This window comes from Sturnus vulgaris, chromosome 4 (genome assembly GCF_052056855.1).
Source record: "Sturnus vulgaris isolate bStuVul1 chromosome 4, bStuVul1.hap1, whole genome shotgun sequence".
NCBI lineage: Eukaryota > Metazoa > Chordata > Aves > Passeriformes > Sturnidae > Sturnus > Sturnus vulgaris.
In genome coordinates, this window is record NC_142246.1 from 13,948,487 (window position 1) to 13,965,323 (window position 16,837).

Sequence of the window (16,837 nt, forward strand, 5' to 3'; positions counted from 1 at the left end):
TGCTTAACCAACCCTTTTGGTGAAGAAACTCTTCCTTATGTCCAGTCTGAACCTCTAAAATTTTGTTTACAGCAGCCCAGTACTGTCCCTGTGAAGTGCAATAGCAATTTAATGACATTTTGAAATACTAAGCAAAAAAATGAAAAAAAATTCCCAATATGGATTGACAGTGATGTGGCTTTGCATAGATGTCTATTTTGTTGACAAGAAAGAAGCTGGCAGCAATTAAATATGCACAAGCTAAAGCCTGTGGAATTGGCACAAAGTGCCACTTTAAGTAGCTGTCCTGAAGAAACGTAATTCTTTTAATACTTTCATATTACAGAATAATGTAATCAGTGATCAAAGATACTTCTCATAGACAAGATATTCCCAAATGTTAGGCCACATCCTAGGAGCTTCGAGGGGCTGACACTGATGCTCAGAGCCCTGTTTATCTACTGAAATATCAGATAAGAGTCAGTCAAAAGGATCTGACACAAGTCAGAGCTTGGCCAATCATTATAATCCATCAAAAGAGCTCTGCCTGTGAAACAGGCAAATATGAGCTGCCCCAGGGCAGGACAGGTACTACCAGCAGAGAGTAAATAAGAATAAGGAAGCCTTTCCACTGCACTGTACATTAAGAACCTCCTGAGCAACCTCACTACTGAATTCAGGTGTAAGGGAACAAATGGAGCAGGTGCAGGGAAGGAATCCAAATCCCACCTACAGCCTGGAAAGCACCCATGGAAAAACATGCACTTCAGCTTGTTTAGCCTTACAGAACAAAGGCTGAGACAAAATATACAACTTTGGCCTATGCATACTGCAGGGGGTAAAGGGAAAAAAATGGCAAAAATGAAAGATTCAACTTTTCCTACAACTCTGCATAAACATCAGTAACATACAGGAATATATCAATCAGTACGCTAGCAACGTATCGATTAATATGGCAGCAGAGTTAAGGTAGAAAGTAAAACGGATTAATTTTCAGAGCTAACGTACTTTCTTCTTTCAGACTAATTTGCCTAGAAAAGTATTATGTGAGCACTTTTATAGTGTATTAAGGCAGGCAAACAGTTACACTTGCCCTACTGTTTACATATCTTAAATACAAACACCTATGAACATTTTTTAAAGACACTGACCAAGTAAAGCTTATAGACATGACTCCAAACAGACACATTTGTAAAGACAAGTTCCACAGTAAAACAATTAAAGGAAAATAAAATATGGCAACTCAGATTTTTGGCAAACATTTTATATTTTTTATATAAAAATCTCAGTAAGAAACCTAGCAGAATATCTGACCGAAACATCTGCCTTACAACAAGTTCAAAAAAAACCTCACAAAAAAAAGAGAAATAAAAGAAAAAAAAAAAAGTAAAGTTCCAACCCCCAAAATATTTTTTAATTATAAACCAGAATATCAACAAAACACTTAAAATAATCTCAGATTGTTTGGCAATTCATCACATCATAACAAGAGACACATTTGATCATAAGAAAAGTTTAACTTTATATACAACTTCACTTGAACATTTGCTCTTACCAGAGTTAATATACATTAAAAAAAGATTCTGGCAATAATACCAGCTTCTATTTTTAATACCTGTGTATAAAATGTAACATAAAATGCTGAAGCTCTATAGTTAGAAGTGACATTTGATTTCGATGGGTCCCTCTTTGTTGAAAAAGATAAATACTGAAAGAACAAGTGTTTAGTTGCAAAATAAAACTGTTTCATTTTAGGGTGGTATTAGTTGACTGTGAATAAATCTAACCTAATACTATATATTTCTTGAAGTTGGTAGTAAATTTACAAGTGAAAATATAATCTAGTAAGATTACATTTTAAATGTCATACTTCGTCACAAATGTGAACAGAAAGGAGCCAAGTCCCTTTCACTATGCTATACTACTTCAATGCATGCGAGAAAAAATATTTTACCAACTGTCTGAGCGTATTTTAGAGAACTTCAGATTTTTGACAGCCCTGGGGGAGCAGAGGGGAAGTTTCCTACTGACATCTGCATAGAATGTAAAATATATAATTAAAAAACCCTAAGGTATATACTAAAGTTTACAGACCAATGCTTTCCATATAATAAATAAAATGTCCATAATTGATTAAGTTCATACACAGAGTAAAATACAACCTATTTTTACAAGTTTATGTACAAAATGTATTAGTCGGCACACGGGTGCCTTATGGGTTGGAAGCATCTGCATTAGCATGTCACACTGGGAAACTCCAACTTTCCAAGTCAGTGATAAAATATATAACTACTTTGTTTTTCATTCAGATACAAAGTAAACTTATTTTTCATCTGAAATAAATGTACATAATATTCTGTATAAACAATAGTTTATAAAGCTGTTTAAAATGTAACTTAAAAGTACTGCATTGTTTAACTTAGAGCTCTGAAACAAGCACGTGCAAATCCCTTCGCTTTAAAAAAAATAGAAGCACAGATGTTTGTTTTCCTTTTGACTTTTCCAAGAACAGTACTGGCTGGTAATTATCGTTTTGCTTTCTTCAATGGCATCTCCTCTGTTTTCTGCTGGCCTTTTCTCCGTACCACTGTTGGGCTGTCCTCCCTTTTACGCTTGGCAGACTGCACCTTCAACCTGAAAAGCATTTTAATAATTATTTTCACAATGGTAGAGCTTGGAAAAAAAAGAGTGGTCAGGCACAATTCTGTTCAGAGGGCTGAACTAAATTGTCCATCTCTGATGAGCTGTCCATCTCTGATATATTATATAAAAACTTACTACTAAAGCACACTTCTTTATAGAATATGGGCTACTAATTCTGTATGTTGGAGAGTGCTCCCTGTGTAGAATTTGGGGCTAGAATTATCCTTCTTCCTTCTCTTTCTCTGGAAAGATTTGTGGATTTATAACAGAACATAATGCCCTTCATTACCCTGTCCCCCATCTCACATAGAAGAGCAGCAATAGTGTCTCAAGCCCTGCATACACAAGAGGGAGTACAGGACAGACATTAAGTACCCTTAGCCTGTGCACTCACACACCCATCTGTGTGCTCACCATACTTCAGCTGCAACCAACTGTAAACAGGCTCAAACTCTAGGCCATTCATAACCACACAAAATAATGGAGCTGAGGTGAACCGTGACAGCCATCAGTGCACATGCTCTCCAGGTTCAGCCTGGAGAAACTGACACATTTTAGAAAGAATGACATGTTTGGCATACAACACATTTTACAGGTAAACTACAAGATGCAGATCAACTGTGCATCACATTTGTTACTTATTCCCTTGGGATTCTGCACTGTGATCTCAGCTTTACAAATTAAGAAGTATACCAGGAAAAGAGGGAAAGGGAAATAGATTCAAAACTTGTTACAAGGGCACTCAGAGTTCCTCCTCTTTTCATCAGCTGATCTTAGAATCATGTCATCATATTTAGCTTTAACCTGAACTACGGATGCTTTTACCCCCCAACCAGGAAAGAATTACAGTTGAAGTTAAAATACTACATAAACAGCATTTTCAGATGCTCCCAAGAGGTTTCCAAGGATATAAAGAAAAAAAATCTAGTCTTCCAAATGTCAAATAAAGGAAGAAAAAGAAAAAATGTAAACAGATGAAAATCCTTTGAAAGCTTTTATATATCACACAAGAACAGAACAAAACTAGTCTGCTGTTCAGATTTTCAAGTGGTATGTTACATATAAGGAAAGGATCACTGCAGTTGCTTCCAAAACAAAGACTCAAAGTAGATTCAACTTTAATACTTACTGTGTCAATGGAGGAGATTTATTAACTTTTGTATCACTTGGAGATCTTTTTTTAGCTGCCAGTTTCTGTCGTTTTCTAGGAGAAACTGAACTTGGACTGCTGCCTTTAGAAGCTGCACGTGTGGTTGGCTTGCTGGACTGTTTTCTGTAATATAAAATAATGATGAATTTATATATAACAAAATACTTTTACCAAGTCAATTTCTTCTTGCATTCTAAGTGCAGATAATTAAGACTGCGCGGTATTTGCAACAAGTAAATCAAAGTTGCCAAAAGAAACAGTGAAAAAACTTATCTGCCTGCTTCAAGACCTGCTATGATGCCAAGCCATGTATTTTTGTATCAAATGTAGAATCAAAAGGCTGCTTTACTAACAATATCTGGTTTATAGAAAAAAAAACCCAATAAACCAATCCATTCCAAATCTTGCAATAGTTTTTGTACATAAGTGTTTAAAAAAGTGTCTTGTAGTCTGGATTCACTCATATAAGCTTTGGTATCCACAAGTTCAGAAACATGAAAGACTGGCTACTGGTGATTAATTTCACAGTTTAGAAAACAGGTGACTTAAGTCAGAGAAATCCAGCAATGCTGAATATGAGGAAGCATCCTCTTCCACAGAATTATTCCCAAATGCTACTTATAAAATGCAGACTGTATGCTGCATCTTAAGGTGGAGATGCTTTATTGTAATCAGAGCTAGAAAGGTAGCATTGGAAATCTGAGACACAACCCCAAATCTATAAAAAGTAGATGTTTCCAAAAGCAAGCAGAATAAACCCACAAATACCTAAACCTTTACTACAATTTTAGAGTTAACAATTACGTGAGACTAAAGGAAATCCCTTTGCCTTTACCAAAGCAAAACTGCTGTTTACTAAGTGGCAGTGGTAAACCTTCACAGTTTTTATATAAATGAAGAATCATGTAACCACTTTCAGATTCAGTTCTGAAATTATCAGTTCAAGAATACTGTGGCAACTGTGCTTCAAATACTGCCCAAAGGGTAACATATAATATATACAATATAATATGTAATATCCTTAAGAGGCAGACCAGTGCTAAGGCAGATGAAGAACGACTTCCTGAAAGCAGAACTCTTGCTAGCCACACTTGTCTTTTGCTGCAAGATTGCTCTCCAAGCTTGCAGATCACCATACTAGAAATTAAATCCTCCAGTACTGCAGATTAATGTATTTAACTTGGACAGCACTTAAAGAAACAGACAGGGATAATTATATTTTCATCTTGTTCCAACATCAAATACCAAATGGTCAATTGTACAGTCAACTCCAATGTCCCATTTTACCCATCACATCCAAGCGTCCTTAGACTCAAATTCTGAGGCATCACTAGGATGAAGAGTGCCAACAGGATCAATTCTTACCTTGTCACATATTCAAGTATGCCTTTTGAGACCCTAACAGTTTCCCTTAACCTCACCTTTTGTCTCTTCATTCCTAGAAGAGTGGTCCTAGAACTAGAATCAAAATTATTTGGGAAGCTCTTATCAATTTAAAACAAACGAACAGAAAAAGGCAGAAGAGGAAGTAACAACTTCTCCGCAACAAACCCCACAACTGAAAAGAACGTAGAAAAAAGTTATTGGAACCTCTACACGGTTACCTTTGAGCCTCTAATCTTGTGGCTGATCTAGTTGTGGCCCCAGAATGTGCATCATCATCTTCCTCACCATCCTCTTCCTCACCTTCCTCTTGCTCTTTTAGTTCATCTTCAGAAGACGTTAATTTCCGACGTTTCTTCTCTGGCTCCAGTGTTTCTGTCCATTTAAAATTTTACACATATGCTATAACTTTCCAAAAGGCCTCCAAAAGGACACGAACACATAATTTAGAAAAGGTATTCTAGTCACAAGTCCCATTTTCAGTAAGTAATTTTCCATTTCCTTCATACTTCAACATTTTTAATTCACACTTGTTTGACTTAATCTTGCTAACACATTCACCACAGTTTACTTACACAGCTCATAGCCAGAATTCATAGAAAATTCATGAGGCTTTATAAAAGCATCTGGGATGTAGCAATTCTGACATGAGATTACAGCAATTTACACATATTTACATAATATTTACACTAGCTGAAACTCAATGGTTTTTCCTCAAGAAAGGAAAATTGAATAAAGCTTATCTTGTTGCTATTAGTAAACAGAAAGGCACAGCAGTATTTTCTTATTCTGTTAGGAGTAGCACAGTTTCTCATGCTTTTACCCGTTTCGTCTGACTGCACCAGAGAGCGCCTGGGCTTTCTTCCCCTTTTACGCACAACTACTTCTGCTTTTTCAGCTTCATCTTCCTAAAAAAACCAAAATGGAACCATGTAAGTCAAGAACTATTTACTTTACATAGAAGACAGACATTTTTCATTACATACTGCTTGTAAATTTACAAATGGCACTTACATTTGTTGTTTCTTTCTTATTAGATATGTCTGTACCTAAAAAGAAAGGAAAGAACAAAACTTGATCCTGAACTTCAAATCTTTCACCAATCAATCTAAAAAGGAGTTATTTTATATTCTCTCAATTTTGCTTAAATATCACAGTAGCTCAAAAAACATTTCAAGTCTATTTCTAATTTAGAATATAGCTCTGTTATATACAGAGACTGGGACAATGGTAAATTTTTTTTTAAGTACTAAGGCCTTATATGACCAACAGATTTATTGCTTTGTTGCATATGCTGTTGTTTTAATGGAAAAGCAGAGGTTACTTACTCCCTTTAACTACTGTCAACCAATTACAGAATCACAGAAAAATTTGGCTTAGAAGGGCTTCTGGAGGTCACCTAGTCCAATCTCCTGTTCAAAGCATGGCTAAATTAATTAACATACTGCACAAGATCTTGTTCAGTCCAATTTTGAAAATCTCCAAGAACATGGTCCCTTCCAGGTGATCTCTTCTAGTGCTTAACTGTGCTCATGCTAAAGAACCAAAATGACTGAGATGAAGCTCAGAAAGACACTATTTAAAACCTTCTAGTATGCGAATTATGTGACTTCCTCTGCTGAAATACTTCTTACTTTCAACTGAGTGATTTTTCCAGGCTAGCCTATATGTTAAAACAGATTTTTAACTCTACATCCCATGTCACAACTTGGCTTCTTTCCATGGTTACCACTTCTACCCTAACTCTGTGATGACAGAGATTATTTTACAAAGCTTTTGAACTCTGTCAAAGAGAATTATCTCTTAACACTGTCAGGATAAAAATCCTTAGCAATAGAAAATAGAAGCAACCTAAATAAAAGCAAGTTTATAAAAACATTTCCCCTGCTGTAAAATTGCTAGCCAATTTCTGAAAGCTAAATAAAAGAGAACCCAAACTCTAAAATCCTCATCAATTAGGCTAAGAGAACAAACAAAAGAATGTAATTGCAAAAGATCTATAACAGATCTCATAGAGCAGAAACATATTCTAAAACCCACACACAAGCTTTCTGGCACACCTTTGTAAGGTTATGGGGAAAAACTTTTATACAAAAGCAAATAAAGTAAAATAAAAATATTTTTCAATATTCAAAAAATAAGTGAAATAAAACATAGGACTGCCCACTGTATTAAGCTTTTCACACAACATAAGCACATACATAATAGAACCAGCATGTATTGGCTCTATTGTGTTCAAAAGATATACTTCATAATTCTGGTACATTTGGCAAATTTGTAGCAAAGGGGTTTTTGACTGAAGAATAATCTCATCTAGATCCATGACATGCCTTTAACAGATAACCCTCTGTAAGGTATGAAAATATAATACTTTTGCCTAAAGGTAAGTACAAAAATAGTAAGACATAGTATTTAAAAACAGTAATAATTTTAGAGCAGCAGCTGTTGATTAGTGCTAAGTTAGTTTCAAGTTCAGTGTCAGTGTTATGGGAGGATAACACCTTCAGAAAACACATCTCTTAACTGCATGTGCTGTAGTGACCAAGAATAAAACTGCATCCCACTCCACACGTAGGTCTGTTCCTTTTGCAAATCCTTATGCAGAACACCCAGAAACTACCGGAGTAAGTGAACTGCACAGAGATTCAACTTTGTCTCCTTTTCATTGTCAGGAGTTCTCAATCCCTTTATGCCCAGGAATACTAATACAGGATGGAAAATTTAACAGTACTTTCCACTTTTTACACTCCTCTTAACATTGCTGTGATATCAACAGCTTTTTGCCTGGAAAACAGAAATATTACATAACACACTCAAAGTACAGTCAGGTGTCTGTCCTTCTGAATAAAAAGCAAAGCAGAATGCACTTCTATTTCATTCTCACATTCTTGTCTGTTCTCTTTGCAGTTCACAGAAGTCAAGTACCACAGAAGCTAACCATCCAGAGACAATTCCGAAGCATATGGATTAAAGCTGACATTTTAACAAATGTTGAGAAAATAGGAAACAGTCCCTATGTGCAGTGCAGCCAGATTAGTATATCTGTAGAAACCTAAGCTTTTGGAAACTCCAGATGATTTGTTTTAAAGATTTGGTTTCTCAGATTTTTTGCATGTCAGTTTGTTACATTTGTTACAAACCATTTTTTAACCTATTTTTCAGTTCACCCGCTTCCTACAATGGGTTTTTAAAGTTCTTTTTTGAATGGCCATAATTAAAAAGACGCATTTAAACAACCAGTGCAGTTCACACTCTATACACAAGAAAAATTAGGAAAGAGAAACAAAAAGGTATTTCAGTATTTCACTTAATTCTATTTTAGTTTGAAGCACTTAAAGTACGTTTTTGAGTCAAACTAAGCAACCATGTTCCAAAGATCTTACAGCAGTTGTGAAAAAGGAAAAAATATCCCCTCAAGAAACCCCTAAGATCTTTAGATACATATCCACAGATAAAACAATTAACTGACCAAAATTTGAAACGTAATGTAGAGTGATTGACAGACACTGTATGAAAGAAAACACGCAGAAATGGAAAAAAGTCACAAAGAACAAGTCTCATGGGGTACCTACCTTCCTCTGAAGCTCTGCTAGCCCACTCAATTATTTGGTATATTCTGCAATGCATTATTCAGCACTGAGCAGTGCTGCTGCATCTTTGAACTAAACTGCTCTTTTTTGAAAAGAAAAGTTTGGTAGCAATTAGGAACAAATCTTCATCTCTTTCTTCAGATGTTTTCATCATGAATAACACTGACTGCCAGAAATGATGTCAGGATGAAGAAGGACCCATGTGATTTTTGTGAAAACCCTCTTCCATCTTTCATTTTATATGTTGAGGCAGGTATCATTTGCTTACCTGTTTGAGGTGTTTTCCCTCTACTTGAAAAGGTAGGAGACTGCAGCTGAAATTAAAAAAAAGAGAGTTTTTTAATGTAAAGAAAATCAGAAAATTTCAGCATTGTGTTATATAAACACAAACTTGCTCACATTCATTATAGAATTAATCTGTAAATTTAGAAAACATGAACACTAATGAGCACACAAAGTTTGTACTGAGTTTAAGAGCAGGATACCTTTTTCCATCTTCATAATAACTGAAACAAGTCAAATCAGCCCATGAGCAAATCATAGCTCTTTCAGTAAACTGACACAAAAGTCATTGCAATAAAAGACACAAAAGATAAAAGCAGTTTCAGTCAAACACATTTCTGAGTATTTAATTATCCACAAAGAAGTTTAGTACAGTCACTTTATATAATCCCACATACAGATTTATCAAACTACAAGTCACCAGAAGTTGTTTATTTACTCAGAATGCAGAAAAAGCTATATATAATTGCACAATGTCCTCTGATGACTGTCCAAAGACTTCAGTGCTTTCACCACTGAGTGACAACACCAGGATGCCTATGGTTCCTCTAAAGGAGGAACATGTTCCCAAAAGCAGCCCTGGGGAAACTGTCATGCAAAGGCATCTCACCTTAGAGAACCTCTGTCTCAGATGGAGGGCAGGTATCACTCCTCCCTGAGCCAGCCTGAGCTGACACCAAGCACTCACTCTTCACTACAAGACCTTTAAACACTTGAACCAGAACAAGATAATTCTGTTCCAGTACTGAGGAGGCTAAGGTACATCTGTTTCTGAGGGGGTTTTAAAATTAATTTTAATCCATAACTGGACAAAAAAAAACCACTCCAAAAAACTACTAAACAAAAACTAACCCACAACACCAAAAGAGAAAAACCAAATACCAAAACCCATACCAGTTCAAATTACATTTCATTAAATTAATATCGAAAAAAAAATCAATTCGGAAAGACTAGGAATTCTGAAAGAGAATTCCAGCGAACCTGTAAGAAGGGACAGGACTCAAAGGGCTGCCTGAAATATGAGGACAGAACAAGCAGAGACAGTAATTCCTTTTATCCATAAACTAGGTAAAGTCCCAAGATTTCCAACAGCCATGCCAGCTGGTGCATCACCAGGCAAGCAGGAAGAAAACCTGTGTTTCAACACAACTTTTAAAATCTCCCCTTTTCTATGCAATAGTGTTGATTCTGAAATAGAGGAATTCTCTAGAGAGAAGCCTTTAACCAGAATAAATCCAACTGCCTATACTCCACAAACATGTCTGACCCATCATTGCTCTGTGCTGTAATCCAACTGGATTGCAGAAACAATACCAACAGACCACCTTCTTAGCTGTGAATATCCTTCACAGGGGTTAGGAAATAAAGCTACCACTGAGCTTTAAAGGACAGATATGTTTCATGAACTCCTAGGTTACTCACCAGTATGCCTCTATCTCTTGCATGAACTGTAATGTTGCAATATATATGTAATACAACTGCTTTACATAATATTTTATTTTACAGCTATGAAAAGATACTATGTGCTATTATTATGATATATTCATTAGAAGGGGAAAAAAATAGTTTTTGAAATGAAGTCACTCCTGCTCTTCAGGCCAAAATTTCTCTCAGCACAAACTAAAAGACATACATGCACACCACCAAAAATTCACACAGGTATATATTGCTAGCTAGCATAACACTTAGATTTGTATTAAGTGAAGTAAGTGTGAAGCTGATAGGCAATTATGTTCTGACTTAACACTGTATTTTGCTTAAAAAGTTGAGCTACATTAAGAGATACTATTAATAATTTTTCTTTGTTTAGAGTGAACTCAATTATCAAGTTTTCCATAAGATGCTTCTGAAATGCTGTCAATTGTTAAACAGATAAATGGCTCTTGAAATACTGTGTTTAAATGCACCCAAACAAAATAAAGGCACTTACATTCCCAGTGCTCATATCAGCTTTTGACTCCCCACCTGAGGGAAGAAATATGAGTTCAGAACTTGAATGTCACTATTATCCTTGTTTTTCCACACAGGTATTATGAACTACTTACCACCAGGCTGTACTGCTTCAAGAGGGTATTTACGAGGCCGTCCCCTTTTACGTTTCACTACCACAGGCTGACTGTCCTATTAAAAATGAGGGACAAAAATACTTTACTTACTGTAACTGACATTTGGCATTTCAGCAATACAATACAAAGACTGCTAACTGAATTCATAATGTGACAGTGGCAGAAGTAGAACTTTTCAGTTAAAAAACAGATGAAGAAAGTTTAATAGCAAGAGACACTGCCTGTTATGAAATCAACTAATATAGGTGAAATGAAACAAGACAACTCCCAATTACACAAAATTCTTGGTGGTTTGACTCGGGCACAAAGCATGTCTGAGAACGCAGTGCCTTCTGCTCCCTTAGCCCCAAAATCTCTATCCCTTAGTCTCACAAATGCTGCTGGCTTACCCCATACAAGAGTTCCCAACTTGACATCCCATGAGGTTCTTCTCCTAGTGCCATATAGCACAGGCTACATCCTGTAGCCTGAGGAAATGCTTCAAATAGTGAATATCCTAATTATCCCAATACACAGATTACTGATATTCTTTATATAAACAGGACCTTTAGCAAATAAAGGCCTCGTCCTTTGAAGTTTTAAGCTTTGTAAGAGAACTTTTAAGTAACAAATATGGTCAGATGCTCAGATTGCAAAACCCCTAATAACAGGCTTTCTCTTATATACAAGGAAATATTAAATGCCTCATCCAGCATTTACTGAAGTTTAGCACTATCTCCCCCAGAATGGTCCTTAAAGACTCCAGTGTTGAGTGAACAAATATAAAAATAAATTTTCTTCTACTTCCAAATTTGAGGCAAAAAAACCCCAAATGATGAAATCCAACACCTTTCTGAGATGAGTGTCTATTTCTAGAGGCCAGCATCGATTTTAATCTCCGAGTTCCAACATTTGTTTACAACCCATACTGTAGAATATCACAAGTACATACTAGGAGTTAATATAAAGACTTTAAAAAATGTTGAAAGATAGTATTTTTTAAAAACAAGTTGTATTTGTTAATGACTAAATTGTTCACATCAATTACCAAATTTACAGAAAACATGATTTCTATGCAACGTAACTCTATATAATTGCTTTCTAGATGTTTTGTAAGCACTATTAAGCCTAGGAAGGGAGTTAGTCCTACTTTGATAACGAGCTATTGATGTCTTATTGTCTGTGAGTTCATACTCTGTGACAGAGCTACATAAGTCCTTGGTACTTTACAGTACTGAACAAATCTTCACAACTATTTCTTAGTAGGTGAAGACAATTTTAATATTGCTGTCAGCAAAATACAAATAGTTATGTACTGCAAAGACAGTACTGTGAACCTGCACTATCTCAGTGAGTTAACATGATTAAGACCACTCACCTCTGGAGAATTTTCATTTGATTCTAGACTGTGGTTTTTCTTTTCAGACATTTCCTGTTCAATGTCAAATTCATCTGCACACATACAAAAGAAAAAAAGAGGAAAAAAAAAGAAATTGTATACCTTTGTTTTATTTGGCAAAAGAAATAGCAAAAGCCACAACCTCCACACTGAAAATATTACTTCATTCTTTAGCCCAAAATACCCTAAAAATACCAATCAGAAATCAATGCTGTTTGCCTTGTAGCAACAGGGTATTGGCCTTCCAAAATGCTTCCCCCAAACACCAGATGAGTTAGGGAGGTCTTCTATTTTAAGGTAAAAACATAGTATGTCACAATTATGAGCTTATAACATGGTAGGACAAATACAAGCCCCTATTCTCTCTTCTCACATGTTCCATGAAACAGGAAGCTGAGGATACAAGCACACTGCAGAATAGATTCAGACTTGTCAATATGCTTGCATGAGAAACAAAACCATTAATAGGTCGAAGTAATATCAGGGAACATTCTCAGACTGTTCCCACAAAGACAGACTGAAGTAACATCAAAGCCACATTAATAATGTGGACACACCATCTTTTATTATTTATTTCAGTGCAATAAAGTCAATTACAATAGTGCAACTTGCACTCTTTTCTGGTTGGTTACTCTACAGAAACAAACAAAACTGATTTGATGGTTATGTCATGGACTTCTACATTGGACAGCTCTTGCTTGTGGTCAGAGTTAGGCCATGTTCTTATCACATAATGCTGATCATTCTATTTTCCCCACCTTCCTATTTCCCATTAGCTTTCTTACCCAAGATACATGCTGAAGCAATAATGGAGCAAATGGGTGGTATCAGCAAAAACATCAAAGCTTTTCTCAACATTAAAGAAACTAAGATTAATGCATTATTTGATAGCAGTAATACAGCAGAAATCAACTAGAGAATACACGTAAGTATATTTGCTGGGATCAAGTTCCCAATTTCTCTCAAAAAACATTCAAATGAAAAGAAATGAATATTCAGTATGGGTTGATAAAATCTGCCACTTTAATTACCTTTTTCTTCCACAGTACTTCTGGGAGGTGTTTGTGTTACATCAGTTTCTTTGGACACTTCTGTTGCATCACCTGAAATATCTTCCTACATTATTTTGAGACAAGAGAAGAAAGATGCTTTAGTACACATTAAAAATAATTTCCAGTTACACTAAAAAAACACCCCACCCTGACACATGAGTAGTTATTTTACTCATCAAGATTTTGTACTGTCTCTTAAAAACTTTGATACTGAGAAGCTTCATCACAAATCAGTGGGTGAGATAGTCCCAAATATATTGCATGTACTCCAAAAAGAATATCTGTTTTTTCCTAATTCCTATTTTGATTTAGCAGGAATCAGTACAAAGTCAGAACTCAGGTAAAGCACAATACACCCTCTTGAAGATGTCAGATCAGTATGTGCTAGTAGACACTGAACTGACTGGAAAGCTGGCATCCAACAATGCTCCATGAGATCCCAAGCTCCTAATTATTATGCAACTCAGTCCTCTCAGTCTTCCACACCTCAAAGAGATTCAACACAGACTCCTGCCTTTTTTTCTGTCTCCCCCACTGAGAAGTATCATCTGATAGTCAGTTCCTTTGTAGTCAAGAAAAGGCAAAAGTAGCTTAATTATGGAAACACCTCCCGAATAAACTGCTGAAGAAATAATGACTAAGATTTGAATCTTATTTACAATTGCAGAACATAAGAATAGGAGTTCTTGAAAATACCTTGACGTAACCAGATTTCATTTTGGAACACTGACTTTGTTCATCATCTTTTAGCACATCCTGAGCAGTCAGCTGGCTGCCTGCAAAAGCAAGTGACAATCGAAGTGTGAAAGAAGTGTATTTTACATTTGTCATATTTTCATGTCACTTTTATATCACCCCACTGAGATTCAAAAGTCTGAAAAGCAGTCTCTTACTTTCAAAAACAGGAACAGAAAGTTATTCTAACCACTTTCTGAAAACAGAAGACAACACGATAACAAAAGAGAATTACATATTTCTTGTACATTACACATGTGGTTTGTTTTGTTTGCTTGTTTGTTTTTAACGATACCTACCAAATTTCAATTTTGAGCTTAACACATCAAGAAATAGAACATCCACCTCAACTTCAACTTACCCTGAGACAGGGAAAGCAGTTAATGCTATGTGGGACACTAATGAACATAGGACTTTTCATCACTCTCTTAATCAATCAAAATTCTTAGCAGAGGAATAAAAGCTCTTATAAAAATGCTATTATTAATGATACTTTTTTCCTAAATTGTTCTGATGCTGAAAAGACAAAAGAAATTGAATCCAAAGCTTGAAGAGATATACTGCACTGTCAGTCTTGTAATTACTGCATCAACAAAATGCCCAACTTGTTTAGATGTTTACTGCATCTAAATTTAATTTAGAAATGTTTATGCCATTCAATGCACTAAATTCCTTCTCGTTTTTTGCTTCCAGACAAGTAAAAGGCTACACTAAAATTTATTTCTCTCCAACCTAAGAAAAGGAAGCATCCATCTCCACAAAGTCTATTGAATGTTTAGATTTTCCCGATGATCAGCCTCCTCATCTTTTAAAATAAAAGGACAGAATTAGTAATTATTTTACAGACTAAAAAAATGTTTCTTCACTTATGATTGAAAAAACTACTATAATGCGCTTTCGTGCAGTAATTAAATTTCTTATAATATTTTTATCAAATATATTAACTGTAATATTAGAAGTAGTTTCAGGACTATAAATTGCTTAGGAGTTTGGAATTTCCCCTATTCCATTCTTTTCTCAAAAATACCATTTTATGGCCTCACCACAGTAGAACACAGTTTTGCTACAGAAAAGCTTTGCAGATATTCCAGTACTTCTGTATCTTACATTTTTCTTTATCCATTGTTTCTGAAGATTTACTTTGTATTCCTCTAGATCTGTGTTCTTCAGTTATTTGGGTAGCCAAGTTTTCCACCTACACATAAAACACAAAGATAACTTCTTTTTTTCCGTGAAGTTTATAAACACAGAAGGGAGAAACTTTTCCCTACTTGCTACTTCCAAGTACAACATACATTAAAATGAAAAGCAGCCGTTACAAAAGGAATTTATTCCTAGAATTCAAGAAACATTCTTACTACAGAACAGCACAATCAAAAAACTTCAAACTTGCAGTATTTTCAGGATTTTTAACTCAGATTTTTTTTTGAAGAAAGTCTCAGAATTAAGCGCCCTACTAGATGTTTTAAAAGTAGTTCATCACAGTAAATCACACAGAATATTTCTGTGACATTCTCATACATGCAGGAACAATAGAAATATCTCATTACCATCACAAAAGTGGCCAACCAGCAATTCAGTATAGTAATAAATTTACTACCCAAGTCTAAGCAACCACAAACACCATTTCAGCCTGCTACCCGTATTAAATGTCTTGTTTTTTAGCTTCATAAGATGCTACACTTTACATTTGCAAGTTTCCCAGTTATCCCTCTTATAAGTTCTTGTGAAAGACAGCAGACTGCATTAAAAGAGGTTTGTAATTGTGATCAAAACCCCCAAGAATAATCCATATTTTTCTTCCTCTACTCTCATGGAGGATCAAGCTTCTCTTTTCTACCAGTTAACAATCTTGAAACAGTCAAAGACTATGGAACAACAGTGCAAGATTTATTTACTGGCAGATTTAAAAGAATAATTAGACATCAACCTACACAGCTGCAGAGTCTCAATAAATATATGCTCTGCATATATAAAAATAATATTTTCCTTTAGAGAATATTTAATATAAATAGAAGTAATTTCAAGTATGAGAAAAGCAGCATGGATTTACAGAATAAACTTAAAAAATAAGTACTTACATGAGAAGCTTCTCTTTCTAAAGGAATAGTCCTCTGCAGCATATCTGTTAAAATAATTTTAACACAATCAGAAAAGCTAAGCAAGCACAAAGCATCAGTCTCCTCTATTTCACCTTCCTGAAAGGATTCCAGAAAACCTGAAACTACGTAAAACTTACTTCTAATGTCGGAAGTAAGAGACATCCAACTTTCTCTTGAACAATATACCCACAAAACAAAACAAGAATATGAATTTCAGGATAGCTGAGAGTCACTTTATGGTTGAAATACAGGCAATTAAGAGGCTGTCATAGTTGAAATTAATGGTAATTTTGACATTTCAAATATAGTTCTGCTATTGAATCAGAATTTCCTGCATCACAATCTTAGATATTGGATCATGGAATGAAGTAAAATATAATTAAGCTACATTATGCTTCCAGAAAATTAAAGTTTGCCTAATTGTACTACTGAGACCTGTAGCTGATAAAATGCATGTAAGGAAATTGTCCAGTTGGC

The 16,837-nt window shown here is 35.3% G+C and overlaps 1 protein-coding gene across 1 annotated transcript in view; it reads right to left on the reverse strand.

The window, feature by feature from the left end:
- Positions 1 to 1,227: 1,227 nt before the first annotated feature.
- The window catches only part of BOD1L1 (biorientation of chromosomes in cell division 1 like 1), a 36,743-nt gene continuing 21,133 nt past the window's right edge, over positions 1,228 to 16,837 (reverse strand). Inside the window, exons 13-25 of the mRNA XM_088163159.1 lie at positions 16,340 to 16,383; positions 15,366 to 15,453; positions 14,220 to 14,299; positions 13,503 to 13,587; positions 12,451 to 12,524; positions 11,073 to 11,148; positions 10,958 to 10,992; positions 9,014 to 9,059; positions 6,170 to 6,204; positions 5,979 to 6,063; positions 5,377 to 5,530; positions 3,752 to 3,895; positions 1,228 to 2,613 (exon numbers count right to left, since the gene is read on the reverse strand). Coding sequence (XP_088019285.1) covers positions 2,505 to 2,613; positions 3,752 to 3,895; positions 5,377 to 5,530; positions 5,979 to 6,063; positions 6,170 to 6,204; positions 9,014 to 9,059; positions 10,958 to 10,992; positions 11,073 to 11,148; positions 12,451 to 12,524; positions 13,503 to 13,587; positions 14,220 to 14,299; positions 15,366 to 15,453; positions 16,340 to 16,383 — 1,055 coding nt within the window. The 3' untranslated portion in view covers positions 1,228 to 2,504. The remainder of the gene's footprint in view (positions 2,614 to 3,751; positions 3,896 to 5,376; positions 5,531 to 5,978; positions 6,064 to 6,169; positions 6,205 to 9,013; positions 9,060 to 10,957; positions 10,993 to 11,072; positions 11,149 to 12,450; positions 12,525 to 13,502; positions 13,588 to 14,219; positions 14,300 to 15,365; positions 15,454 to 16,339; positions 16,384 to 16,837) is intronic.